Source organism: Buteo buteo, chromosome 5 (genome assembly GCF_964188355.1).
Source record: "Buteo buteo chromosome 5, bButBut1.hap1.1, whole genome shotgun sequence".
NCBI lineage: Eukaryota > Metazoa > Chordata > Aves > Accipitriformes > Accipitridae > Buteo > Buteo buteo.
In genome coordinates, this window is record NC_134175.1 from 10,268,969 (window position 1) to 10,292,329 (window position 23,361).

Genomic DNA, 23,361 nt, shown 5'->3' on the forward strand with positions numbered 1-23,361 from the left:
CAGCCGTCACTCGAAAGGCCAGCTCTATGTCAAGACAGGAACACACAGAGGAAGAAAAATACTGACAGAGTTCCAATTTCTGGTCCATAATTCCCAAATTTTAATACCTAGTTCTTGCTGATACTTTGACTTAAGGTCGTCTTTTTCCTTCAGACACTGTTCTTTAATCTTCTCCCACTCCAGCTGATGGCGGCTTTGCAGAATTGCTACCTCTTGAGCACGCTTATCATTGAGCATCTCCCGTAGTTCCACAAGGGCAGTCTCCTTTTCTTTTCTCAAGTTAGACTGCGTAAGCTCAAGCTGAGAGGTATGCATATTATTTAAGCTTAGGCGTAAAGCTTCCAGTTCAAGGCTGTGCAGCGCCTGTAATGGAGAAGAAAAAGGGTTTTTCCCCCCTCCCTAATGAAATATGTTCACTTTTTTCATGAGCAGTTTCAGTTTCCATTGCTTTCAACTTAAACACATCTAAGTTTTGCCTTTCTGTATTTGGAGAGTGTTTCTTCATGGCAGGGACAGAATCCTGAAAATAAGCTAACTTTTGTTACAATGAGATTTGCATAACGTTTTCAGTGCGAAGTAAAAGGCTTTCCTTGCCTTCCTCTTAACTTCATCTCCTACCAAATACCTTGTATCTGTCCACTTCCTCACAATGTCATCAGAGCAGAACACAAGCTCACCCCAATCCTTCACTGTCTATTAAAAAAATTCCTCATATTTGCTGTTGGTTATAATTTGTTAAAAAGCAACATTCTGAAGTGGTACTGGAGAAGTAGAAATAAAATTCATCATGCCTCAATTAAAAAAAAAAAGCAAGGAATATACAACAGTTAGAAACAGCAGCTAAAATGGACCAACCAAACTTTCCAATTCTTAAATAAACTAAAGACTACACCAACATCTTGTAATTAGACCTAACACAAGACATACTCTTTCCATTTCCACTTTGCATTTAGTGGAAGTGTTAAAAAAAACAGTAAATAGTTAGAGGAAAAAGTCAGGTTTACATACTTATGTTTAGCACAAAAGCATGCCTAATTACATTAGTGGGATAATAAACAGTGGGAGGGGTTTAGTATTTTTTATAAATTTACTTATGAAACTTATCAAGACATGAAAAATTACAAAACTTTTTTTTTTTTAACCTCACCTATTTAACCATCCAGTTTTCTTCAGAATTAAAGTTAAAATATAATTGCAGTGAGGATCCTGGAGAACTCCTGCAGAAAATATCTACTACCACCCACTAAGAGAACACTCCTAATTCTTCAATTGCAGCACTATATAAAAAAAGCACACATAGCATGCACAAAAATCAAGGAGCCTTCTCTTTGCAACAGTCAGGTAACCACTACAGTAATTACTGTGTTTCTTTATTTTACCTGTGATTGGAGCTGAGCTTGCTCAATCTCTGCTTTGTGTGTGGCTGCCATTTGCTGCCGAAGTTCATCCAACAGCTGCTGATGTTCTTTATTTAGTTCAGCACGGAGCTTCTCCATTTCCTCTTCATGTTTAGTAATCAGTTCAGAGATTTCACGATCGTGCTCTCGTTCATGTACCTGCAGAGAATACTCAGATAAAGAGCTTTCTTCAAAATATGGTTAGTTAGCCCCCTAATATATTACTGACCCAAAATTCTTCCCTCCTCCTGACCTCAAATCAACGACACCATGGAAAAAAAACAATTAATAGATTTTTGCATCTCCAAAACGTTTATACTGTTTAAATGACAAACAATACAAAATTAATTTATTTTTCTGGAATAAACCCAATTATAGCATTTACCTTTTTTATTAAAGCAATCTGTTCCTTTTTTTCTTCTTCCAACTTCTGCTGTTTTTCCACTTTATATTTTATTTCAGCATTTAATTCTTCTATCTGAAAACAGGCATACAAACATTTGCAATGACTACCTTAAGCGTTCTGAAATCCCAAGACTCCTGCTGCTATAGGGGTTTCCTACCTCCTTCTTATGTGTCAAACTCACTTTAGTTAATGCGGCAAGGTGTTGAGTCTCCAGTTTATCCATTTCCTCTTTGTAATGTTTCACCATCTTGGACTGTGTCTCCTGCACAGCTTGTGCAGACTGAAGGGACTCCTGCAAGCGAGTCTCAAGCTCCAAATGAGCTTTCTTCAAATAGGCAATTTCTTTGGTCAGCTGGCTTTTTTCCTCACTGTATTCAGTACTTTTTGCCTTTATTTCAGCACTAAGTTTATGAATTTCTAGGTTGCTGAAGTTTAATCTGTCCTCATATCCCAGTCTTTCACACTCCCGTATTTCTTGGAGGCTTTTCACTTCAGCATTAAGTTCATGTATGTTTTTCTCAAGACCCTCAATGATGCTAGCATTCTCTGCTAGTGCATTTTGTGCTTTTATTAGATCCTCCTTCACATCAGATAATCCTTCTCCTAAGGTTGTTTTTTCCTTCAATAAGATTGCTAAATTTTGTTCCTTATTATCGATTTCAGCTTTGAGCAACTCCTGTTCTTTTAGCAATGTTTCTTCAGATATGGTTTTCTGACCAAGCAGCTCTGCTATTGTCTGATTTTTGGCCTTCTGAACATCAAGCTGGCTTTGCATTTGATCCCTTTGACTTTGCAAAGCAGCTAACTGACGTCCAAAAAGAGACTGTACTTCACTTGTTACAGAATCAGAAGCTGTTTTCTGCTCCTGAACATCTTTCACTAATTGCTCCTGAGTTCGCAGCTGCACCATCAACATTTCTCTTTCCTTCTGGAGGTCTTTTACCATTTCTTGCCAGGTAGAGGATGTTGACACTTGTGTTAAAGGCTCTACAGTACAGTAAAGCTGGCCTCCATCCACACCTTGCTGCTTTACTAGAAACATTATTTTGTTTTCAAGTTCTTTCTCCTTCTCTGTTTTTTGAAGAAGTTCTTTTTCACAACGGATCCGTGCTTCACGTTCCTCATCCAGTTCCACATGCATATGAGAGAGCTCAGCCATTACTTTTTCCCATTTTCCAACAGCTTCTTGGGTCTCCTGATAAGATTTCATCAAGGCTGACTCCTTCTCATGGAGCTGCTCAGTTAGCTTCACACATCTCTCTACTAAACAAGCCATCTCATCATCCTTTACGTCACCGTGGTCACTTATTTTGTTTTGCTGCAGGGAGCTATCTGACAAAAACGAAACAAAGGCCTCTGCTCCCACCTCAGTCTCTTCAAAAGTCTCTTGAGCCAAATGGCTAGGACATGTCTCCTCATCAAGGACCAAGTTTAATGAAGGAGGTACAAAATCTCTGCTGGGTTCTAGAAGCACACTACTGTCTAACCCATACCTACTGCATCTACCTTCTTCAATGGCATAACCTTCAGAAGTGCTGGATGCATATGACTCTTCTGGTCTTTCTGTGGAGGTGAGATATTTAGCCAATATGCCTTCGTCACCACTGAAAAGCCCTAGTTCTGACAAGTGTTCTTCAGACAGTTTATCTCCTTCACTATTTTCATTATTCTCTGTGACGTCTGAATTTTTAATTTCTTCTAATTGATCCCTTGAGGAGTCTACTCCCAAGTCACACTGGAACTCTAGTTCTTCATGAACTAGCTCACCTTCACCTTTCAACTGGTGCGGTTTATTCCACATCTCTTCAAGCTCTCCTCTCTGCAACTGCAACATCTCTGGTAAAATCTCATTTTCCCTCAATTTCATTAGCTTTTTATTTGAGACAATCTCTTCATCATGCTTTTGCCCTACATCTATACTTTTTTCAGCCTCATAAGGTCGCTTTTCATTTAATTTCTGGATGAAAGAATTCAAGTTCTGAATCTCTTCATTCAAGGATTTTTTTTCTTGTTTATATTGCTGGGCTTCCTTAACCTGCTCTTCTGCATCAGAAAGTTGAGACTTAAGGCCATCAATTAAATCCTTGTATTTAGTCTCAATTTCAGATTTTTCTCTCTGGAAGTCTTCCTGTTGGTTTTCAAGTTTCCTTCTCAAATTTTCTTTATTAATTTCAGACTCACAAAGACTATTATTTAAATCAATTATTATCCCATTCAAATTCTGAATGTGTTCTTCAGAATTCAGAGCACAGAGTTCTTTTTTTAACTGTTCAAGTTCATTCTTGTATTTTAAAAGAGTTTCTTCTACATATACCTGCTTGGCTTCTGCAATCTCTCTTCTGTGGCACTTCTCCAGCTCAGCCCTCAAGTTCTCCAACTGTCTGCAAATATCCTTTTCATGACTGATTTTCAGTTCTTCAATACATTGCTGTTCTTTCATTTTAGATAAAGCTATTTCATTTCTTAATTCTGTTATTTCTGAGTCCCGGAGAGAAAGGGTACGTTGTAATATAGACAAGCTAAATCTTTCTGATGTCAGTAGATCTTGAAGACTTTTAATGTGTTGGTCTTTTTCTTCTATGCTTTTGTATAGCTGTTGCATTGTATCTTTCATATCCTCTTCCATTTGGGCAAGCAGATTTTCTTTATCTTTGTTATTCTTAAAAATAAAATACTACATATGAAATATGCCATTGAAATATGACATGTTTTAATTTCCTTAAGCCTCATGCTTTTAACTTATCTTCACAAATAATATTTACCATTAAGTGCAGGGTGTATCATTGGCCTAGGTAACAGGATATTTAAGCACATCCTTGAGAGTGAAAGTACTACTGAAAGACTCTTCAAATGTGGTAACAAATATCAAATTGCCTAAACAATAACAACTGGTGCGCCACTGACTCCAGAGAGAAAGAAAATAGCGGCTGTCTCAAACTTCAGGTATTTTAACGAAAATAAAATAATATCAAAGCTACAGACACCTCTCCGTCTCACAGCCATGTGCACAGAGAAAACACCTCCTGCAGGCAGGAGTAGGCCAACAGAACAGCCATGTCAAATTTTGACTCATCTGACTCACTTAAAAGTTTAAGGCTTCTACCTATGGCATTGCTGGTTATGTTCTTAAGGGAAATCAGACCTTTTAAGCTGTTCCTTTAATGTATGTTAGCAACCACAATCCCTATAAATTTGTTTCTAAAAAAGACTTTTTTTCATGACCATACCACTACAGCAGGTCAGAGTTATCACCAGATTTGAAATACGTATTATAAAAAAAAAGTATCTGTTATGTTTTTTTAACTTCAACCAAGTTTCTTTATTCATAGTGCTTGTTTCTGGAATGATTACATCAAAATATTCCCACACAAGGTTTTCACTTTGTTTTGTATCTGAAGCTAACATGATTACAGATACAGTTCACTTTTACTCTCATCTAGGTGTTTCAAGTTCACACACAACTGTATCATTATATGCTTACACAGCATATCCAGCAACCTTCACCCCACTGCAAGCCTCTGTCAGTTATGTTCCCACATGCCTCAGTTCAAGAAACACCAGATGGACCTGCTTCTGATGGAAACTTCTTAATGTTATACAACAGTTTAGTAACAGAGTTAAAGACCAACCCTTCTGCAACAGAAACTGATGCAGTAATTTCAACAAATAAGCAAATTTTAAAGAGCGAGAACTGAATCCTTATTTCATACAAAAAAAAAAAATCTTAAATTGTGAGCAGCTATTTTGCCTTAGCTGAATATCATTACCTTCAGAAGAATAGATATTTAATTCCACACTAAAGTGTAGTTTCAGTCCTGAAGCATCAGTGTTACCTCATGCACAAATTAAATGTTCATTACAGGTTCTTCCTCCAAAAAGTACCACCTTGGCTTGTGCAAACACACCAAAAACTTAACTACCTAGAGCTTGTAATTATAAAGGCACTTTAAAACATTTTTTTACCTTTTGAGAAGACTCCAGCTGTACTTCCAGGTCATGTGCTTTCTGACGCAGCATCTCCAAATGTGCATTTTGCTCTCTGAGACGGTTCTGGAACAAGGACATCTGCTGCTGGGCTTCTAATACTTCATTCTTCCCATGGCTTTTATTCCTCAGCATCTCATTAACCTGAACACATAAAGGTACTCACAGTCAGAAGAAAGTTTATATCAGAATAACTCACAAGTCTCATGGTATGCATAAAATATACTGTAATCATTTACTATAGATTTACCTTATGTCCTTCATTCTCAACACTTGTCATGTTTTAGATACTATTACTTACTGTAAAGGTGTAAATGTTAGATAATTCATCTTAATGAAGCCTCCAAAATGAAGCAGGACTTCCAATGGACTGGACATACTGGTAAAAGGACAATGAACAAAACCAGTCTTCTCTGCAAAGGATTTACAGCTCAATACTAAAGGTATTTTTTTACTCTACACCTCCCCCCAAATGAAAAGAAAACATATACCCCTATGGGGGTAAAATAAAATGTAGCTTATTCATTTTTAAAACCTTTTTCTAAAGACTTTGCTAAAACCAAGAAGATAATATTTAAGACCGTATTAGTATTTTCATCTGTTATCAAAGTTGACATGCTTCCACGAACAACTTGCATCATATTACTAGCTTTATTTAGCATATGTCCGAAGTGCTATTTAGAGGTTTTATCGTTGTCTTTCAAAGGCTTATGGAGCAAATCCCAATAATCATCTGTAGAGCAATTTTCATTATTACCACTTATTTTGTCAATAGCAATCAGAATTGTACATAGAAAGCAGTATTTTTTGTCCTTTTCCAAAATTTCATTTAGCAGAGGATTTATTTTCCAGGGCATGACCAACAACTTCAAGATAATCCCTTGCCTTCAGTAAATCCCAGTTTTTATTTTTAGTTTTTTTTTAAAAAACCCTTCCTATCCAGACATTTAAGACATGTAATCCCTCCTAGTGCAATTCTTATCTTGCAAACCTGAAATGGTAAGTAAACATAAATATTACTCTTTGGCATATAGTACAAGGCTCCTGAGAAAACAAATATACAGGTGTTCAGAGAGAATAGCCACTAGAACACTGAGCATCACCAAAAAAGAATAAAGTATTTTAAAAAAAATATTTATAAAGCACATGAAAGGCTTAGTATCTCTCATTATCCAGGAATTAGATCCATGAACAACTTGTTGCACTGAAGCAGGTTTCTATGTGTCATAAGGGCTGCATCAACCATCTTCAGGTTATTTTAAATCTCCTTCTTTGAGCCAAGTCACATTACCTCAACATAGCAAGTTTCTGTATAACAGCTGAGCTGTTACAGTTGCCCATGCATATACTCAGAGCTTTCTTTGATAAAGGCAAGGCAAACTGATCACATTTAAGCCCATACCATTACAGTGATTGTTGTGTATAGATCCCAAACCACTAACAATATTGGGTAAAATTCCCTAACAAGGGCTAAACTGATGCACAAAGAAGTGTAATGACCTCCCAAACATTACACAGGCAAGTGGAAAATATAAGGATGTCTCTCGGACTTCTCCCTCGCAACTGAAGAAAACTCTGCCTCGCCCTCAAATCATTTTCATTGCTGCATTGCAAACTGAACTATGAAGAGCTATGTGATAAGTTCAATATGTTTTTACATTCATATTCCAAACCTGTTCTTACTCTCTTTGTAAGGAAATAAAAATTGGAGGAGAGGCACACCTGATGTAACTGAAGTTGCAAATCATGAATCTGATCAGCTACACGTGAAGCCTCTTCCTGTAGATCATCCCGATCCTTCTTTGTCTGTTGAAGGCAGCTTGTTAGTTTCCTGATGACTTCATTCTGCTCCCGAACCGTAGTCTCCTACATGGATCACAAGAAGTGCACTTTTCAAATTAAAATATTCTTAATATATTAGGTACCTAGTAAGTTTTCTTAAAGCAAAGCTGTTAAGAGTCTATAGTTACACTTAAGTTTTAACAAACTTGCACTAAAGGACAAGAAATGTTTGTGTTCAAACAGGATGGCAAGGGTGAGGAAAAAGGAATCTTACACTGATCTCAGAGATGACAAAGCTAATCAAAAGTGACTTTTTAAACAAATAATAGGATACCAGTAATGAAATAAATATTTTTACTTAAAAATTTTGTAGCTCTTATAGATGTAAAAGCAATAAAGTTTTCTACAGGACATAATGAATATTTAGTACCCCTAAATTCTTTCCTATCTGTCAGCTCTTCTTTTCAGCCATGTAAGAGAAAGCTAATGAGATGGGATACATTAATCCTATTTTATGTTAATCACATTAATCTTTTCAATTTATTTCTCACCAACAGGAAACGTCTTTGTTTCCCCAGTCCTCGAAGGAGAAAAACAACGCGTAAAAGGGGAAGCAACTATTCTTCAGAAGCAGCTGATAATTTACCTTTACATAGAAATGCTAGAGAAAGGGAACTCAAAATATCTTTTTTAATATTTTGGCAGAGGGGAAGGTACATGTCAGTTTAATAAAGTTTGATTTATCCTACTTAATCTTTTGCCCATACTACAAAAAAAAAAAAAAAAAAAAAAAAATCACACCCCAAAACAAAAGAGCCACAAGTATTTATAAATATTCAAAAAGTGTGAATGACCTCTAAGGGAAAGTCATTGAGGTGGTGGTGGTAGTAGTGTCTGTCATCCCATGTGACCATTTGAAAAGGAGCCTAGCTGCATCTATGAAGTGGTTTTCAGACATATCCACAGAAACATTGACATTTCAATAAGTACTTCCTTATCAATAGTTTGAACATTTTTTTGCACTATTTTTCAACGTGACCTTGTTATATAATATATATTAAAAAAAAGATAGATATAGATATATAAAGTTTATAAAACTTTTATAAAGTTTTTACAGATACTGACTTAAGTCCTGTGTTTTTACATTGAGCCCCTACCTCAATGTATGATTAACTACACTTACCTTAGTGGTTCTTTCAGGTTCTCTCTATAAAGGCCCACTCCTCAATATAGTAAGAAAATTTATCAATAAAAACTAGCAGCAAGTGTCCAACCATTTCTCAGAAGAAGAATTTAACTATGCATTTGCTAAAAACTTTCTAAAAATAGAGGCATTTCAAATTTAATTTTACTCTCGCTTGATTCAAGCAACATGAAGTCCTAGACACTGGTGAATGGAAAACCTCAGTACTGGTTTTTGCAGCACACATTAGCAAGCTGAAGTACTTTTCAATAACACACAATACAAATTTTGAGTTTTGCCTCCTAAATATTTTTCGGATTAAAATAAAAGTAGTGTTATCCCCCTTACCCAATTCTATCAAACATACCTGAAGTTGCATAGAGTCACTGTGCTGGGTAAGTTGTTGCTGTAGCTCTTCCATCTGTGCAGTGAGTCTTTTGACCGCTTCCTGTTTCTCCAGAAGTCTGTTCTCTAAGTCAGCTATTCTCACCTGACACATCTTAGCATCAAGCTCACTGTATTCTGCAGCAGAATTTATCATAACCTTCTTCATAAAAGAAACAAAAAATGTATTTATTCACCAAAACAATATGCCATTTCTGGTTGGCAATTACTCTGAATATAAATTCAGCTTCAGTCTGAAATTCTGAGCAAATTCTAGTTTAAAAGTAACTCTATTAAAGTCCCAGTGTTGAAACATTACACATACAGTCCTTAATTCTTAAAAATTTCCAATAAAAAATTTTCAGAGATAATATATTTTCATATGATACTTTAAGGCGCAAAGGTAAATTAGGGAGAAGAGCGTTGTGATTCTACAGCACCAAATTGTGGCAAAGTACCATTTTGAGACATGTTGGGATTTAAAATACATTCCAACTTACAATTTTGGGGGGTGGGTATACTACCAAAATTACATAAAGTTTTTACATCCATCTGTGCTGACTGGAGAACAGTCCACCCACAGGAAAAATAATTATGTAAAGTTCTTGACTTAAAATTAAATTCAAATGTATGCAGCTATTGCAAATAAATATTCAACATACTCCGAGTTTCTACGGCTTTAACAACAGAACAAAAAAATAAGTACAAAGAGAAAAGCTGTTCCAATCAATCCTGTGGTTTCTTAGGAGCAATATTATTACAATTCTCCCAGAGGAGACAGTATTTTGTATTTTATTTTAAATATTTTTTGGTTTTAATGTATGAAAAAAATTAAAGAAGAAACCTACATTTCAATTAAAAACATTGTTCAAATTTCTCTGGATAAGGTCCACGATTTCACTAAAACCAGTTCTCTTAGCAACCAGTTTCGCAGCCAGTAAAAGTACATACAGATAAGTACCTGTTTTAGACTGCAAAATAGTGAAATTGCATCACTTTTATCATATTTGATAACAATGCTCAATAACTAATAATTTCAGTAACCAATTATCATACTCATCTTTCACATATATATCAGCATGTTTTACTAAAGATACCTTCTTTCACACTTACTTCAGCTGCATGATCATTCAGTACATCCCAGTTGGACAAGTCAGCACTCCCCTGGTAATTAAATAAAACAAACACTAAATCATGGCCATTTTAAAGATACATAAGGAAAAGCTTAATTATTCTGGAAACACCCTAAACACATGAGCCAGAAAGGTCCATGTTGTGAGACAACATACTAGTGAGAGAGAGACTGACTGTAATAGTAAACTCAGCTGGTCGTTCAAGGTCAAATGAATGAAATAAATGCAAAAAAAAATAATTTTTACAAATAGCCCAAAATTTTTGAGTAGACAAGTCTAACCACTGAGATTTAATGTTTTATATTCTGCTTTTGTGGCTTGCAAATACAGTTCAGTACTCTTTACTACTAAATATTAGTAAACTAACTGACAGGAGATTATTTAACAAACATGCTAAAATCATTCTGACAATTATAAAAGCAGTATTATTTTCTGACACATATATTTAATGGAGCTCAATATCTTGAAAGATACTTACCTCTCACTAAATTCACAGCAAGACAAAAATGACTGTAGCACTATCTAGAAAACCCATCCCATAGTCCTCCCTGTATTTTGAATCCGCACAAAGTAGTTTCCAATGACTACTGTCCCCCTAGAGGTGCCCCTCCACACAACTTAGAAAGCAATCCATTTGCTTTACTATTTACTACTAAAACTAGCTATTTGGACAGAAGCTGTTTAGAAGCAATAAGTGCTTTTTGTTGGTTTTTAATTTAAGTTCACATGAATGTAATAAGGACACTGCTATGGCTGAGTGACAAAATTCTGTATGCTTTTTCCTTAGTGCAAACAGCTTGGCATGTAGCTTCATAAAAGCCTTTGCAATCCTAACATTATGCTCAGGATATCCTGAAAGCAGTAGGGATACCCTCACAACAGAAAGCTGGATAATACATGCAAATGGTATCCTCCATTACTGCAGGTTTGCAAATACACTAGAATGATTTATGAAAGCACACTAACAGCTGGAGAGATGCTTTTTATGCGGAAGGCAGTGCCTTCCCAAAACTCCTGAATCTTTGCATAGACAACATGCTGAAATGCACTGGGAAACTACTTTCTAAACAAACTCCCAGACTGAGACAGATATAGTTTGTTGTAGATAGAGAGTTGCCTTGTGGCTTCTGAGGCTTGTGAAAGCATTAGCCAACCACTTCTGAAGCAAGCTGAACTCCTAAAAAAAAAATTGTTCAAAACTACATTTTGCCTATTTTTATTACAAGACAGAAAAAGAGAGAAAGTGTTACATGATATAAAAATAAAAATCTTGCTTGTGAGCTGAAGCAAGAAAGCAACTGCTTAATTCAGGCAGACCAGTATATCTATTAGCAGACGTCTAGTAATCTCACACTATATGACAAGCTACTTTTCTATGTTTATTGACACGACCACCTTTAGCATGTCCCCAGTACAAACATACTGAAATACATCAGGCATAAACAGAGTCACATTTTAAACAAATTTGTCAGAGAACATAACACCTATGCTGGCTTTACAATGGCTACTAAGAGCATGCTGGAACAAATTAATATTTTTTCAGAAAACATTAAGCACATTTGAGCCAGCAAAGCGATACAAAACCAAACTAATGCTGTGCATTACAAGGTCCTGGCAGTTTTGCTCATCTACTATGCCTCTCAATCTGGATTTGTCATTTCATGGAGTCACAGCCACATAACCAGAAGTCTGCCCAAAGAGAAGTTCATGGCAGTGAAAGGTGAAAGACCTCAATTTAGCAGGCTAACAGCAGACAGCTCCTTGACAATACCAGCTGTCCAGTCCATATAATGGAGAAGTTTTTTCCAGTTATTTACATCACTTTGTAAGAGAGTTAATTATTACAAGTGACAATACATCAGTTTACTTCTCAATGGTAACTAGTTGACAGTGCCAGAGAGCCAATGCCCAATTAAGTAAAACAGTCACCTGGAATACTTGTTATCTGCAGATGGAGTGAAGTGAAACACAAGAAATACTAAGATTTACCTCTGTCTCTGTTGTTGTCTCTAGCAGGTTGGTGTCTTCAGCCTTACTCTCTAGCAGGTTGGTGTCTTCAGCCTTACTCTCTAGCAGGTTGGTGTCTTCAGCCTTACTCTCTATACCCTTACCAACATCTTGGGCCGCTAGTGCGTACTCTTCCTTCGGAACGTCATGCGTGTGGACAGACGAGCCCTTCCTCTTCGCCGTCTTTTTCTGCGACTGCGTGATGTCACTTTTTGTTTTTCGTTGTCTGAAGTAAGCAAACTGTGCAGAAAAGATTGGAAGAGGTAGAGGGAGAGGTAAGTGAGAAAAAGGTAGCAGGACCACAAGATTAACACACTCATGGGTGATGAAGATCCTATCTTGATAAAATATATACATCTGCAGAAAAACTGCTTTATCTTCCTACTTTCTACACATTCAGAACATACTGGATAACTGTGCAATTAAGCAAAAAACCTCACACCAGTACTAAAGACTCATTTCAATACAAGAATCAAATTTTACTCAGTGAAACCGTGTGTCAATGACAATCCAGAATTACAGTAAGACAGATTAGTAAAAGAACGAGTTGTTAATATATAGAATCATTAGGAAAAAATAATAATTGAGCAGTCTTTCTGCAAGACCAGCAAAAACAGTAACCCCCTACAAATGTATCTAAACAGATCTTTGCCAGTGTAAGCCTTAAGATTAAAATTAACGGAAGTGAATCCTCATGCTCCTTCCTTGCCACCCCCTTAAGAGAATACAGCAAAACTTCCTAGCCAGAAAGCAGCCTACAGTACATAAATAGAAAATCAATTAAGCCAGGTCATTTTAATTTCTTCTGTTGAAGAATCAGATGCTCTACTTTATCAGACTATCGCAGCTCTACAAAGCACCAGGGACTTGTAAAGAATGTCACTGACAATTTATTACCCAACTTTCCTTAGCACCTTAAACTGCTTAAAAAGGATTATCCTATTTTGAACTCTAGTATTGTGTTTAGGCAGCATTTCCAAGTAACATCTCCCTCACAACATAAATCCAGACATCCTTCTCATAAGGAAAAAGCTTTCTCCAAGGTTACAAGCATAGGTTATCAAGTGCACTGTTAATATATCCTTGTGACGAGATAAAACAGACAGTCAAATGATCATGGGATGTAAACATAATTGGCAAGGTCTACCTGCAATACATACGATAATCCACTGCTTGACAGCTTAGTTTTCCTGTGAAACAGCCACCTTGCAGAAAAGCCTTGTCCATTTCTTTTCATTCAACATTTGAAATGGATTTAGTTCAGTCCTTTCTCCTTACACCCATTATAGCAACTTCTACCTGACAGCTTAGCTACTCAACAGATACATGGTTACATGCCTGCTACACTGAGCAGCCTGTTTAAAAGGTGTATTTGAAGAAAGACATCAGTTTCTTACCAGCAGTTCAGATGTTTATGTACAAATAGCTTAATTTTAAGATTATGTTCTGTAGTTTCCATAGTTATTAATACTGAATGCAGATTAAACAAAGATTGCCAGGTGCCCTGTTGCCTTTTATAATACACAAGATGAACAGATCAGTAAATAAAGCTGTAGTGAGACATAAATACTATTCTCTGAAATCAGGTGTTAACTCTAGCACTTACTGATGGCAATTATGTCAAAACCAGCCCTAATTAACCTGATAACATGGGGAAAAGGGATAGGAGGAATCCTGCAGAAAAATGGCATTGAGAAAGCTGCTGAAGCAGGAAAAAAAAGGGAAAACAGGAGTAAAACAATCAGAAAAGATGAGAAATGAAAGGCAGAGAGTGGCCATCATAGAGAACAGTTAATGATTTCATGAATGGAAATCAAGTATTTGACATTAAAATACCAAGACTTGCCATGACTGAACATCTAAATGAGTATGGATTTTTAAATGCACAGCTGAAAGAAAACAAAACTTAGTCCCATTCATAAGCATTAAACATGAAATCATAATACATACCATGCAAAAATATCCAACTGCTCCACAATTTTATGGAACTATTGGACTTGTTGGTCCATGAAAGTATCTGGAGTCAAACACACTCCAGATTTATGGAATCACTGGATGGGGAAAAGCCCTATTTAGGGCAATATCAGGTTTCCAAAGCCTTTAATCAGCTACATAAATTTAAGTGTCATTATAAGCATATCATCAGATATGCAGGCAGTCATCCAACATGAAGTAGTGCATGCGTGAATATGAAGAAAGCACATAACACTGACTCTCCCCATCCCAGCGAGATCACGCCCCTTTTGAAGGAGCTCAGTTTGCTTTCTAGCAGCACATGCAAAGGCGAAAGCTTCACTTTTAGCCAAGATGTAGCATGCCACAACACAAACAGCGCTGTCCACTGTAGCATCCAAAGCAGCTCTCCATAACTGAAGAGCACTCAGCCTTCCTGCAGGTACCATTATACTGCAACTTCATCTCACCATGACCAGTCACTTAAGAGGCAACCACAAGGCACCTCTGAATTGGTATGGCCAGCACCACACGAGCATCCCAGAACTAGAACAAGCCTGCCAGGTTTTGTGTCGGGTGGTCCCTGTGTCATCCCTGTCCCAATTACCTGCTGTGCTGACATCCTTCCACCACATTATTGCAAGCTGACTGACACGAGCAGCATGGGCCAGCAGACAGGGAAACTACAGCGCAGGCAGCACTGTTCAGCTCTCGCCAGCCTACCTCACACATAATTTACTCCTTGACTTACTGCTTTACATGCGTCAGAACCAACAGAAACTGGTTGTTCAAATAAACCTTAGTCCACCTCTTAGATACAGTAAACATAAGCAACAAGTACTCTTAGACAAAACCCAGAAATATTTTCTAGAGCTTGCTCAAACCGATGAGGCAGGAAAACTTCCTGGAAAACACACACTCCTTTTTGAGCTCCTACCATGTAAAATGCAAGAACGGCAAAAACTTCACACACATGAGGTATGGCATATATAGGTCTGTAACTAGAGGCACAGTTGGCCAACGTGCATGCTAGCTAACGTGAGGTGGAAAAACACAAGGAGAAAAAAGCACCACTGAATACTTGGGGTTTGTTCTGTCTCTCAACTACTACCTTGGCAATCAGTATTGCATTTATTAAAAACAGAAATCTGAAGTACCCGATACAGTCAGTACTTAGCTGCCAAATCATGACAATTCCAATTAATACAACAGTTGGAATCATGATTATTATTTGGTGATAACTTAAATGCATTTCCATAATGGAGTTTTTATTGCTATATGAAAAAGAATAATGCAAGTACTGGTTTAAAGAGGAAAACATTCACATTATATTCCTTTCCCAAGTCATTATTCAGCAGACTAAATTCTAAGGATGCCAAAGAAAAAAAAAATATTTTTTTTTTTTTTGGAGAAGGGTGAGGCAGAAAACCCCACAGCAGCTCACATCTCCAGATCGAAGCATTATCAGACTGCAGTTAGCATGACTGCATAGGTTGCTACAAGTCAGGCTGCCACAACAGAGGCCTGCAACACACAACTAGCCTCACACTCCTGTCCCCTGCTCTCATGAGCACTCTCACAGTGATGGGGTGAGATGATTCAGGAAACTGATCTGGATGAACACTGAACACTGCTGTATTGGTCCAGAGATGGGATGACCTTAAGCTGCTGTAGGCCTGCACCACGGAAAGGCAATACTGTACCTGTTCACAGTCATTTCTCCCTTTCAAAACTGCCTTTGTATTCATGAGGAAGGCAGCACAAAGGAAGCAAGAAAAAAAAAAAGAAAAGGAAAAGAACAAAAAGGAGAGACATGTCCCTACTGCTCTATTAAATAAGAGCCTTTCAAAACACAAGCTACCCAAAAGAAGTTTCTGAGGCAAGTTACAGTCCTGCAGCCCAACTACTCAGCAGCATGACCACATCCTACTATGGGCTTAAGAACATGCAACGGACTATGCCAAGTAACACCAAAGGTGCATTTATTCCAGTAATTAGCCCAATAAGCATCTGTTCTGTAAGTTAGCTCCACAACTTCAGGTATATAAGTAAAGATACAGAAAAAGGGCAAGCACGCAGCCATACATGGTAGAAATTGGGCATGAGCATAGTAACGAATGTACAGCTCACGTGTTTGCCTTCCAAACCCTAACATACTAAGTTTGCGTTCAATAAGCCCTGATGGATATTGCTTCCATTCATTTCTTTGGGCATTTTATTTGAAAATTATCTGGTGCCCACAATCTGCTAGCTAAGTAATGGATCTCTGTGACATTTTAATAATCAGAGAAAGCACTACATCTATCTCTGCCTTTCTAAACCCTTTCTTCTCCTCTCCTCTCAGTATACCAGGTATGTGATACCATGCAATAGCAACATTGATGGGGCTGCTAACAATTTTTTTTTAAATGGTACGTTGAGAGATATTTAGCACATAGTTTAAAAAAATAATAAATGCAACATTGGCTCTGCACACATAAGTTGAAACTTAATGCAAGTCCCTACTTTTTTTTTTTCCGATGGCAAACAGCAGCTGTACAACAGGTGGGAACTAATAACTTATTCAAGGCAAGTCTATCACATTTTTCTAACTATAAACAGATACTGTACATAGAGAAGGGTTACAAAAGAAATGTTAACATAAGTCTTGCCACAGCTAATGTAACTTTTCAACCTGAAGAACTCCTGTTCTCAAACTTTCCTCTCTCAGTATTAATCCAAAAACTAATCATGCAATCATTCTCCAGCAGGGGATTGTGTCCACACAGCACATAACAAGGCTGCGAGGGCAAGCTGATGAGGAGCTGCTGAGAGGGAGTGGGGAGAGTGGCAACCATGGCAGCATCTGGGTGGGACAGGGCAGGGATGGAGGAGCTGTACTGCCCACCATCAAGCTGCTTCAGCACAGCTCCAGCCACAACCCTGCTCCCCTCCCAGTAATGCTCTCTTTAATTGCCTTCTGCACAGCGCTGGGAAGAGGGAGCTGAAACAGAAACACAGAAGGCTGCTGAAAAGATCTGAAGCAGACAGCACAGCTCCAAGCCACCTCCAACCCCACTAGCAAGATTTTCAGACAGGTCCTCTGCAGAAAGGGCCATGCCCCTACACCTGTGGGAGAATCACTAGGAGCGATATCAGGGGTAAAGAGGCCGTAGCACATCATGAAAAAATCTGATCCGTCCAGACCTCCCAACACCCTGTGCAGCTTCAGCTATCCTCTTGTAGCTACAGTCCCCCATTCCAGTCCTACCAGGATGGTGAGAACAGGGAAACGCTGTAGCTACAGGGTGGCAAGTCTTACTCAGGAATGGATTCCCAGAAGGGAAATATGACAATAACAGCTCAAAAACCAGCCAAAACACTAAGTTGAAAGAAAAGTAATCAGGCATTTCTAACCAGCTTCTTGATCATCATTACCAAAACAAAGCAGAAGTTTTTAATCTAAGAGGGTTACATACACATATCAAGTGCTAATTACATCATTGCAGACAATAATTACTAAGAGAATGTCACCTTTGTACATCAGTTGTGTCATACGAGCTCTCTACACCGTCCCACCAAACCACACCAAGCTGAAGGCATGTAACTGTTCAAAGCGTGTGAAGTGTTCACTAACAGCATGACTGGAAACAAAATAAATCAACCCAGTTCTCCAACAACCCACCTGCAGATGCAAGGGCAAGCAGACAAGTCGTTGAAGTATAAAACACATGCCACCTATTCTTGGGGATTCTCACCTGGAAATACAGTATTTCCACAAATAACTGAGTGGAATCCTAGGTAAAAATGGGAGAATCAGGGAGAAAACAAAACAAAAAGACCCCAGAACCTGGGGGAGATGTATGCACTGCTTTAAGCTGCTCCCTGCTCACTGAAGATAATGTTTATATACCTCTGCAGTAATTCGGGAAGTCTCCCGGGCAACCTCCTTTCAGGGAGCACCACTAGCCACATTTATTTCTGGCACAGCCACGCTGTCCAGGTAAACACCTCTCACCTCCGGACACAGCTCCGAGCTGGCAGCAACGCTTCAGCACTGCCGCCGCCCGGACCCCCGGACCCGGGCTTCGGGGGCGGCACCACGCTACGAGGGAAAAACCGCCGGCGCCCCCCTCGACGGGGAGAGACTCGGGGCGGGCAGAGACGATACCGTGGGCGGCTCTGGGAGCCAGCCCCCCCCCCCAGGCCTCCCCCCCGACTCGGTGCCCGGCCGCGGGCACCGCAGGGTGCCAGGCCGGGACGGGCGCGGCTCCCCCCGCCCCCCCCCCCCAAGCCGGGACTCCCTCTCCTCACCTTGGCCCTGCCGGCCTCCAGTTTCCGCCTCCGCGCCTCCTCCTCCGCGTCCATGTGGCGGGCAAGCCGGGGGCCCGGAGGCGGCAGCCGGGCCGGGCCCGCACCCCTCGCTCCTCCAACTGTCACAGCGAAGGGGGCACAGAACTTTCGGTCATGGCCGCCCCAACGCCTTCTCCCCACCCGCCTCAGCTCTACCGCCAACCGCGAGGCGGCCCTCACCAGCACTGGCCAATAAGAGAGCAGGAGTTGGCCCGCCCTCCCCGAGAAAGGAAGGAAGCTCTCCGGGAATTGGCGAGGATCGCCGTACGCAGGAGGCAAACCAGCCAATGCGGAGAGCAGCTTTTAGCCTAGCCCCGCCCACCCTCGCTAACTGACTCCTGGGACAGACAGCGCAAGCTGGAGCTCGCCTTCTGCCTCCACCCCCGCTGCCGCAAGCGCCCGCCCCTCCTCAGCAGCCACCAATAGAAGAGGTAACCGCCCGCCACCCTGTCTGCGCTGGATGGCCGCTTTCAAACGGGCCGCCAGCCACGGCCCCGCCCAGCGCCAGGAGAGAGCCAATGGGGAGAGGGGGACGGCTGCCGCGGGAAAGCTGACCCGGCCGTTGCCGGGCAGCGGTGAGGGGTTGGCCTGGACGGTCTGTGGCGTCGGCCGCTCCCCGGCTCCCTCTTCCCCCTCTGCCCGCCCTGGGGCCGCCGCCCCTGGCGCCTCGGGTCCAGGCAGGCTCCTCCGCGAAGAGAGGCTGCTTGGGGGTGCCCTGCCCTTCCATCTGCCGTGTCTGCTCCTCCGTGACCGGTCCCGGCGCTGGCGGCCTGGTCCCTAGCCCCGTTGGAGGGAGAGGGAGGTGTTGGCGCAGGGGGTTGACCATCCAGCTTGATTATAAACTTCTGTGTGGAAATATGACCCTTTACAGCACGCCTAGTCTGCCTGTCGTGTATATTTTGCGTGTGGGTTTTACAGCGGCCCACTGCTTTGTTTCCAGTGCAGGAAGCGGGCTGTGAGGGCTTCACCTGCAGAGCCCCTTCACCTTGGAAGTACAAGCACAGCAAGAGCTGAGGTCTGGAAATGACTGTTAGATAACAAGGGAGAAATAAGGTGCTCTTTTCTTAATATTGAGAATAATTAACCTTACAGTCATCTACAAAACTGGCAGCTTCTTTGTCTCTTGAAGGCATTAAATCATACTGGAAAACACATACTTTAATCAAGTTTGTTACTCTGCTCAGTTCAGAGGTAGCCTCTTGTAATACACTGACTTTTTCTTTCTAAGAAACGTGGAAATGCAAGCATCTTCATGATCTGACAACTCCTTTTATATCCCTGGACCTTTCTATGCATTTGGGCTCTTACCTGTATGGGCTTTTGCCCCCCCATTCAGACATTGCACCCTCCAGGTCGTGAGCTGGACCTAGCTGCTCCTGTGGACTGCATCTGTGCAATATGGGTTTCCCATCCCTATGTCAACCACAATCCGAAAAGTATGTGGGAAGAAACATGGACAAGTTCGTGTTCTCGGAATACACCATTTTCTACCAATCTCCTGGTCTCCCACATTATCTCTATGTAAACGTTTCAGCATAGACAATAAAAAGACTGGAGCAGTGTGTGCCCAGTGCTCCAAAGAGAAAGCTGAGGACGCTAGGAGCAAGGCAGGGTTGGTGAGGCTTTCTCTACACATCAGAAAGCCTGTCTATGTCCAGACCCAAGGTAGAGATTAAGTTTTAAACTACTGCAGAGGTTGCCAGTGGACAGTATGCGTTGGCTTTCCTTTTCTTTATGACCAGTTTGGCCCTTCTAAGGAAGAGTAGAAATTTCAGTGAGCAAACCATGCAGGGACATTAGATCTGACAGTGAAGACAGACTCCTGATGCTAATTTGGGTCACCTCCTGTTTTGTCAGCCTGTGGCTGTTTTGTGGGGTTTTTTTGTTTATTTGTTTCTCCTGGTAGTACTGCCATGTCCTCAGACCCTGTAGCCAGGATTCTGAGTTTGTCCCCAGTCTATGCTAAGAGATAAAGTCTGAATTATGAAATTTCTTAGCACAAAAGCTTGTGTAATCTGAGAAGCAAAAGGAAACTGGTAAACTCAGCAAAAAGAAGTTTCTTAAAAGAAAAAAGATAATATATCATGACATTTATAATGGCAATTTTGTTAAATCAGATATGTCACTTAAAAAAATTGGTTGAAAATAAATTACTGCTTTGACTTCTTGCTCCAGCTAAAAATGTAAAATAAGTAAGTCATGTTTGTTTGGGTTTAATGGATTTTGGTTTATTGGTAATTTTTTTTTTTTAAATAACCAACTCATGCATTATATTTTCTTATATCCTTGTCTCTTTGTCAAAATGTCAGGATTTCTAGTGCTAATCTAATTGAATTAACTCAGGTGGAAAAATTTGAAAAGGGACCTTTCTCCAGCAACATGTCGGCTAGCTGGCAATCAGCCAGCACCAGCAACACCATTTGGGTGCTACCCAAATTGTCCTGCCAGCGGCTGGACTGGGGTTCTGCACTGTTAGAGCAGCTTTGCAGTGCGGGAGCTGAAGCCAGCCAGGCAGAGTGGCAGGGCCACCACCTCTGTTTCTGCTGGGGCCAATCCCACCTGACATAACCATAAAAGCAGTAGAGGTCATTTATACCTCGACTAAATTAGCAGTAGCACTGAAAATGCCACACTAACATCAGGCTGGTAACAAAACCTTACAGAGAACTCTGGGTGCTGCTGCAACGTATCCGCAAATAAATGAGTGGTGCTTGCAGACAATAGTGGTTTGCCATTGTCGTATAAGAAGACAATAATCATAAGTATAGTATATGATTAGTATAGTGTACTTGATTATACATAAGAAGACTTAATCATAAATATAATTTGGTTCAAACTGGGGTCACTGTTTTCAGAAATAACAGTACAAACCAACATTACACATTGTTATATGATAGTGGCATGAAATAACTCTTAACTGTAAAATATGTTTTATTCATATGCTTAGCTTTAAATGCAGATAGGACATTTTTACAATACTTGTAACCACCAAGCAGCCTAACGAGCTCTCGACTGTTAATTTGCAACATTACAATTGGCAGAAGCAGACAATTGATTGGAAGGAAATTATATGTACTTCTCTGTTTGTGATTTGTGTGTGTATTTCTTTTTTTATTCTTTTAACTCTCTTTTGATAAATTAAAACACTCTTCTAAGACTGAAATGATAGAGCCTTCTCCTGGGGAACCAGAACATGAAAATTTATAGTCTCTGGATATTTCCAGGTATGCCAGTTTGTTTGGTTCTTTTTATATTGTGTTTTAGAAATCATAGTAATTAAAATTAAGGGCATAAGGTATCTAAATCAATAAAAGATATCATAGAAATGTAGTACTGGTATGGACCTCACCAGTTATCTAATCCATTTTTGTATCCGAGGAGGGGTCTAATAGTCCTACAATGTTCATCACATACATTTTTCTATATTGTTTTTAAAAAAATTCTGTGAAAGTTTTTTCTTAAATAGCTGCTCCATCATTTATCTTACTGTATAATTAAGGATTTTTCTTGGTTTTATCAGGTTTTCCTCTCCGTCACTAAGCCAAATGCTTCTTGCCCAGCCTTTCCAGACAGAAAAAAACCCACCCTGTTCTTGATTGTACCCTTTCATTTATTTAAAGATTGCTAGCCTGTCCTCTTCTCACCACCTACTTACTAATTAAACAAAGCCAGTCCTTCCAAGTCTTCCTTAGAACTTACAAAATGTACCATTTTTATCTTTTTTTTTCTGGACTTTCTTTCCCTCTTAAGCCATCATGTCTAAAATTAGGCCGAGTGTTAAAACTCTGACTTCAGTGCTGCTAAATAGAGCAGAATAATTATCTCCTCTGAGGTGCACTAACACTCTTGTTAATACTTTGCAGAATTAAATTTGTCTGATTTTGCTCTTTTGCATCATCATGTTCATATGTGATCCCTAGTTTGTGATTCCATGTAGCTATAGATCCCTTTTGGCAAGATTCTCTTGTGTCCAGCTGGCATGTTTCTGGCACGTCATTAATTAGCAGGTTGTAAGATGTCTCTAGAGCAGGGATCCCACTGTGACCAGGGCAGCCGTAAGTGTGGGAAGAGAAAGATCCCTCAGCAGATTTTCTGGAAAGCATTTTTTTACCTAGTATTGGATTTTCTCTGCGATACCTGTCACATTAAGCAGAAGTTTCTCTCTCTCCCTTTCCTCTATAGTCAACTCGGTTGCTTAACACAGGTGCTCTATTTTTAATGGAATACTTATACTTGGTTCTTGTTGTCAACCTTTCGTGTAACCCTCTATTCCTCTCACAATGAAGGCTCTAGAAATTTAACTTCTAGGGGGGACTGTATTAAACCAGTTGATGGTAAAACATCAGCTCAGTATTCATCAGCAATGACTAATAGCAGGTTTGTTGCCATTGTGATTGTCTGGAGACACCAACACAGCTTGCTTTGCTATGTCACTTCCCAAATGCTGCCCACAACCCCCGTCACCCCATCACAAAAGGGTTTATGAACTAGAAAGGTACAGAGAGAAGCAATTAGGATAAACACTAGACCGTACAAACAGACATACAGCCATGGTATGATCAAAGGTCCAGCTGATGCAGCACCTTCTGAGAGTGGCCGATAGCGGAGGCTAAGAGGTGCGTATGAGAGCAGTCTGTGTGGGCTCTTGCATTATACCTTCTCAGCCGAGTTACAAGATCAATGAGCAAGGAAAATCTGCTGTTTGAGGACAAATTAAATAGATTCTCTTGCTTAGAAAAGAAACACCTGAATGGGAATATGATACCTAAATGATTCTATGTTGAAAATGGTGTGGAAAAA

At 39.8% G+C, this 23,361-nt stretch overlaps 1 protein-coding gene across 14 annotated transcripts in view; it reads right to left on the minus strand.

Annotated features, from left to right (window-relative positions):
* Positions 1-18,694, minus strand: part of PCNT (pericentrin) — a 101,746-nt gene extending 83,052 nt beyond the window's left edge. For 6 of the 14 annotated variants that reach the window (XM_075027743.1, XM_075027740.1, XM_075027744.1 and 3 more), the window contains exons 1-10: positions 18,523-18,694; positions 12,259-12,516; positions 10,250-10,300; positions 9,120-9,299; positions 7,510-7,653; positions 5,767-5,931; positions 1,985-4,477; positions 1,783-1,875; positions 1,380-1,556; positions 108-363 (exon numbers count right to left, since the gene is read on the minus strand). In XM_075027743.1, the coding sequence (XP_074883844.1) occupies positions 108-363; positions 1,380-1,556; positions 1,783-1,875; positions 1,985-4,477; positions 5,767-5,931; positions 7,510-7,653; positions 9,120-9,299; positions 10,250-10,300; positions 12,259-12,516; positions 18,523-18,576 (3,871 nt within the window). In that variant the 5' untranslated portion in view covers positions 18,577-18,694. Of the gene's footprint in view, positions 1-107; positions 364-1,379; positions 1,557-1,782; positions 1,876-1,984; positions 4,478-5,766; positions 5,932-6,088; positions 6,167-7,509; positions 7,654-9,119; positions 9,300-10,249; positions 10,301-12,258; positions 12,634-18,522 lie in introns of those variants that run through there. The other 8 variants (XR_012650390.1, XM_075027738.1, XM_075027737.1 and 5 more) reach the window with 4 other exon arrangements.
* Positions 18,695-23,361: the final 4,667 nt, after the last annotated feature.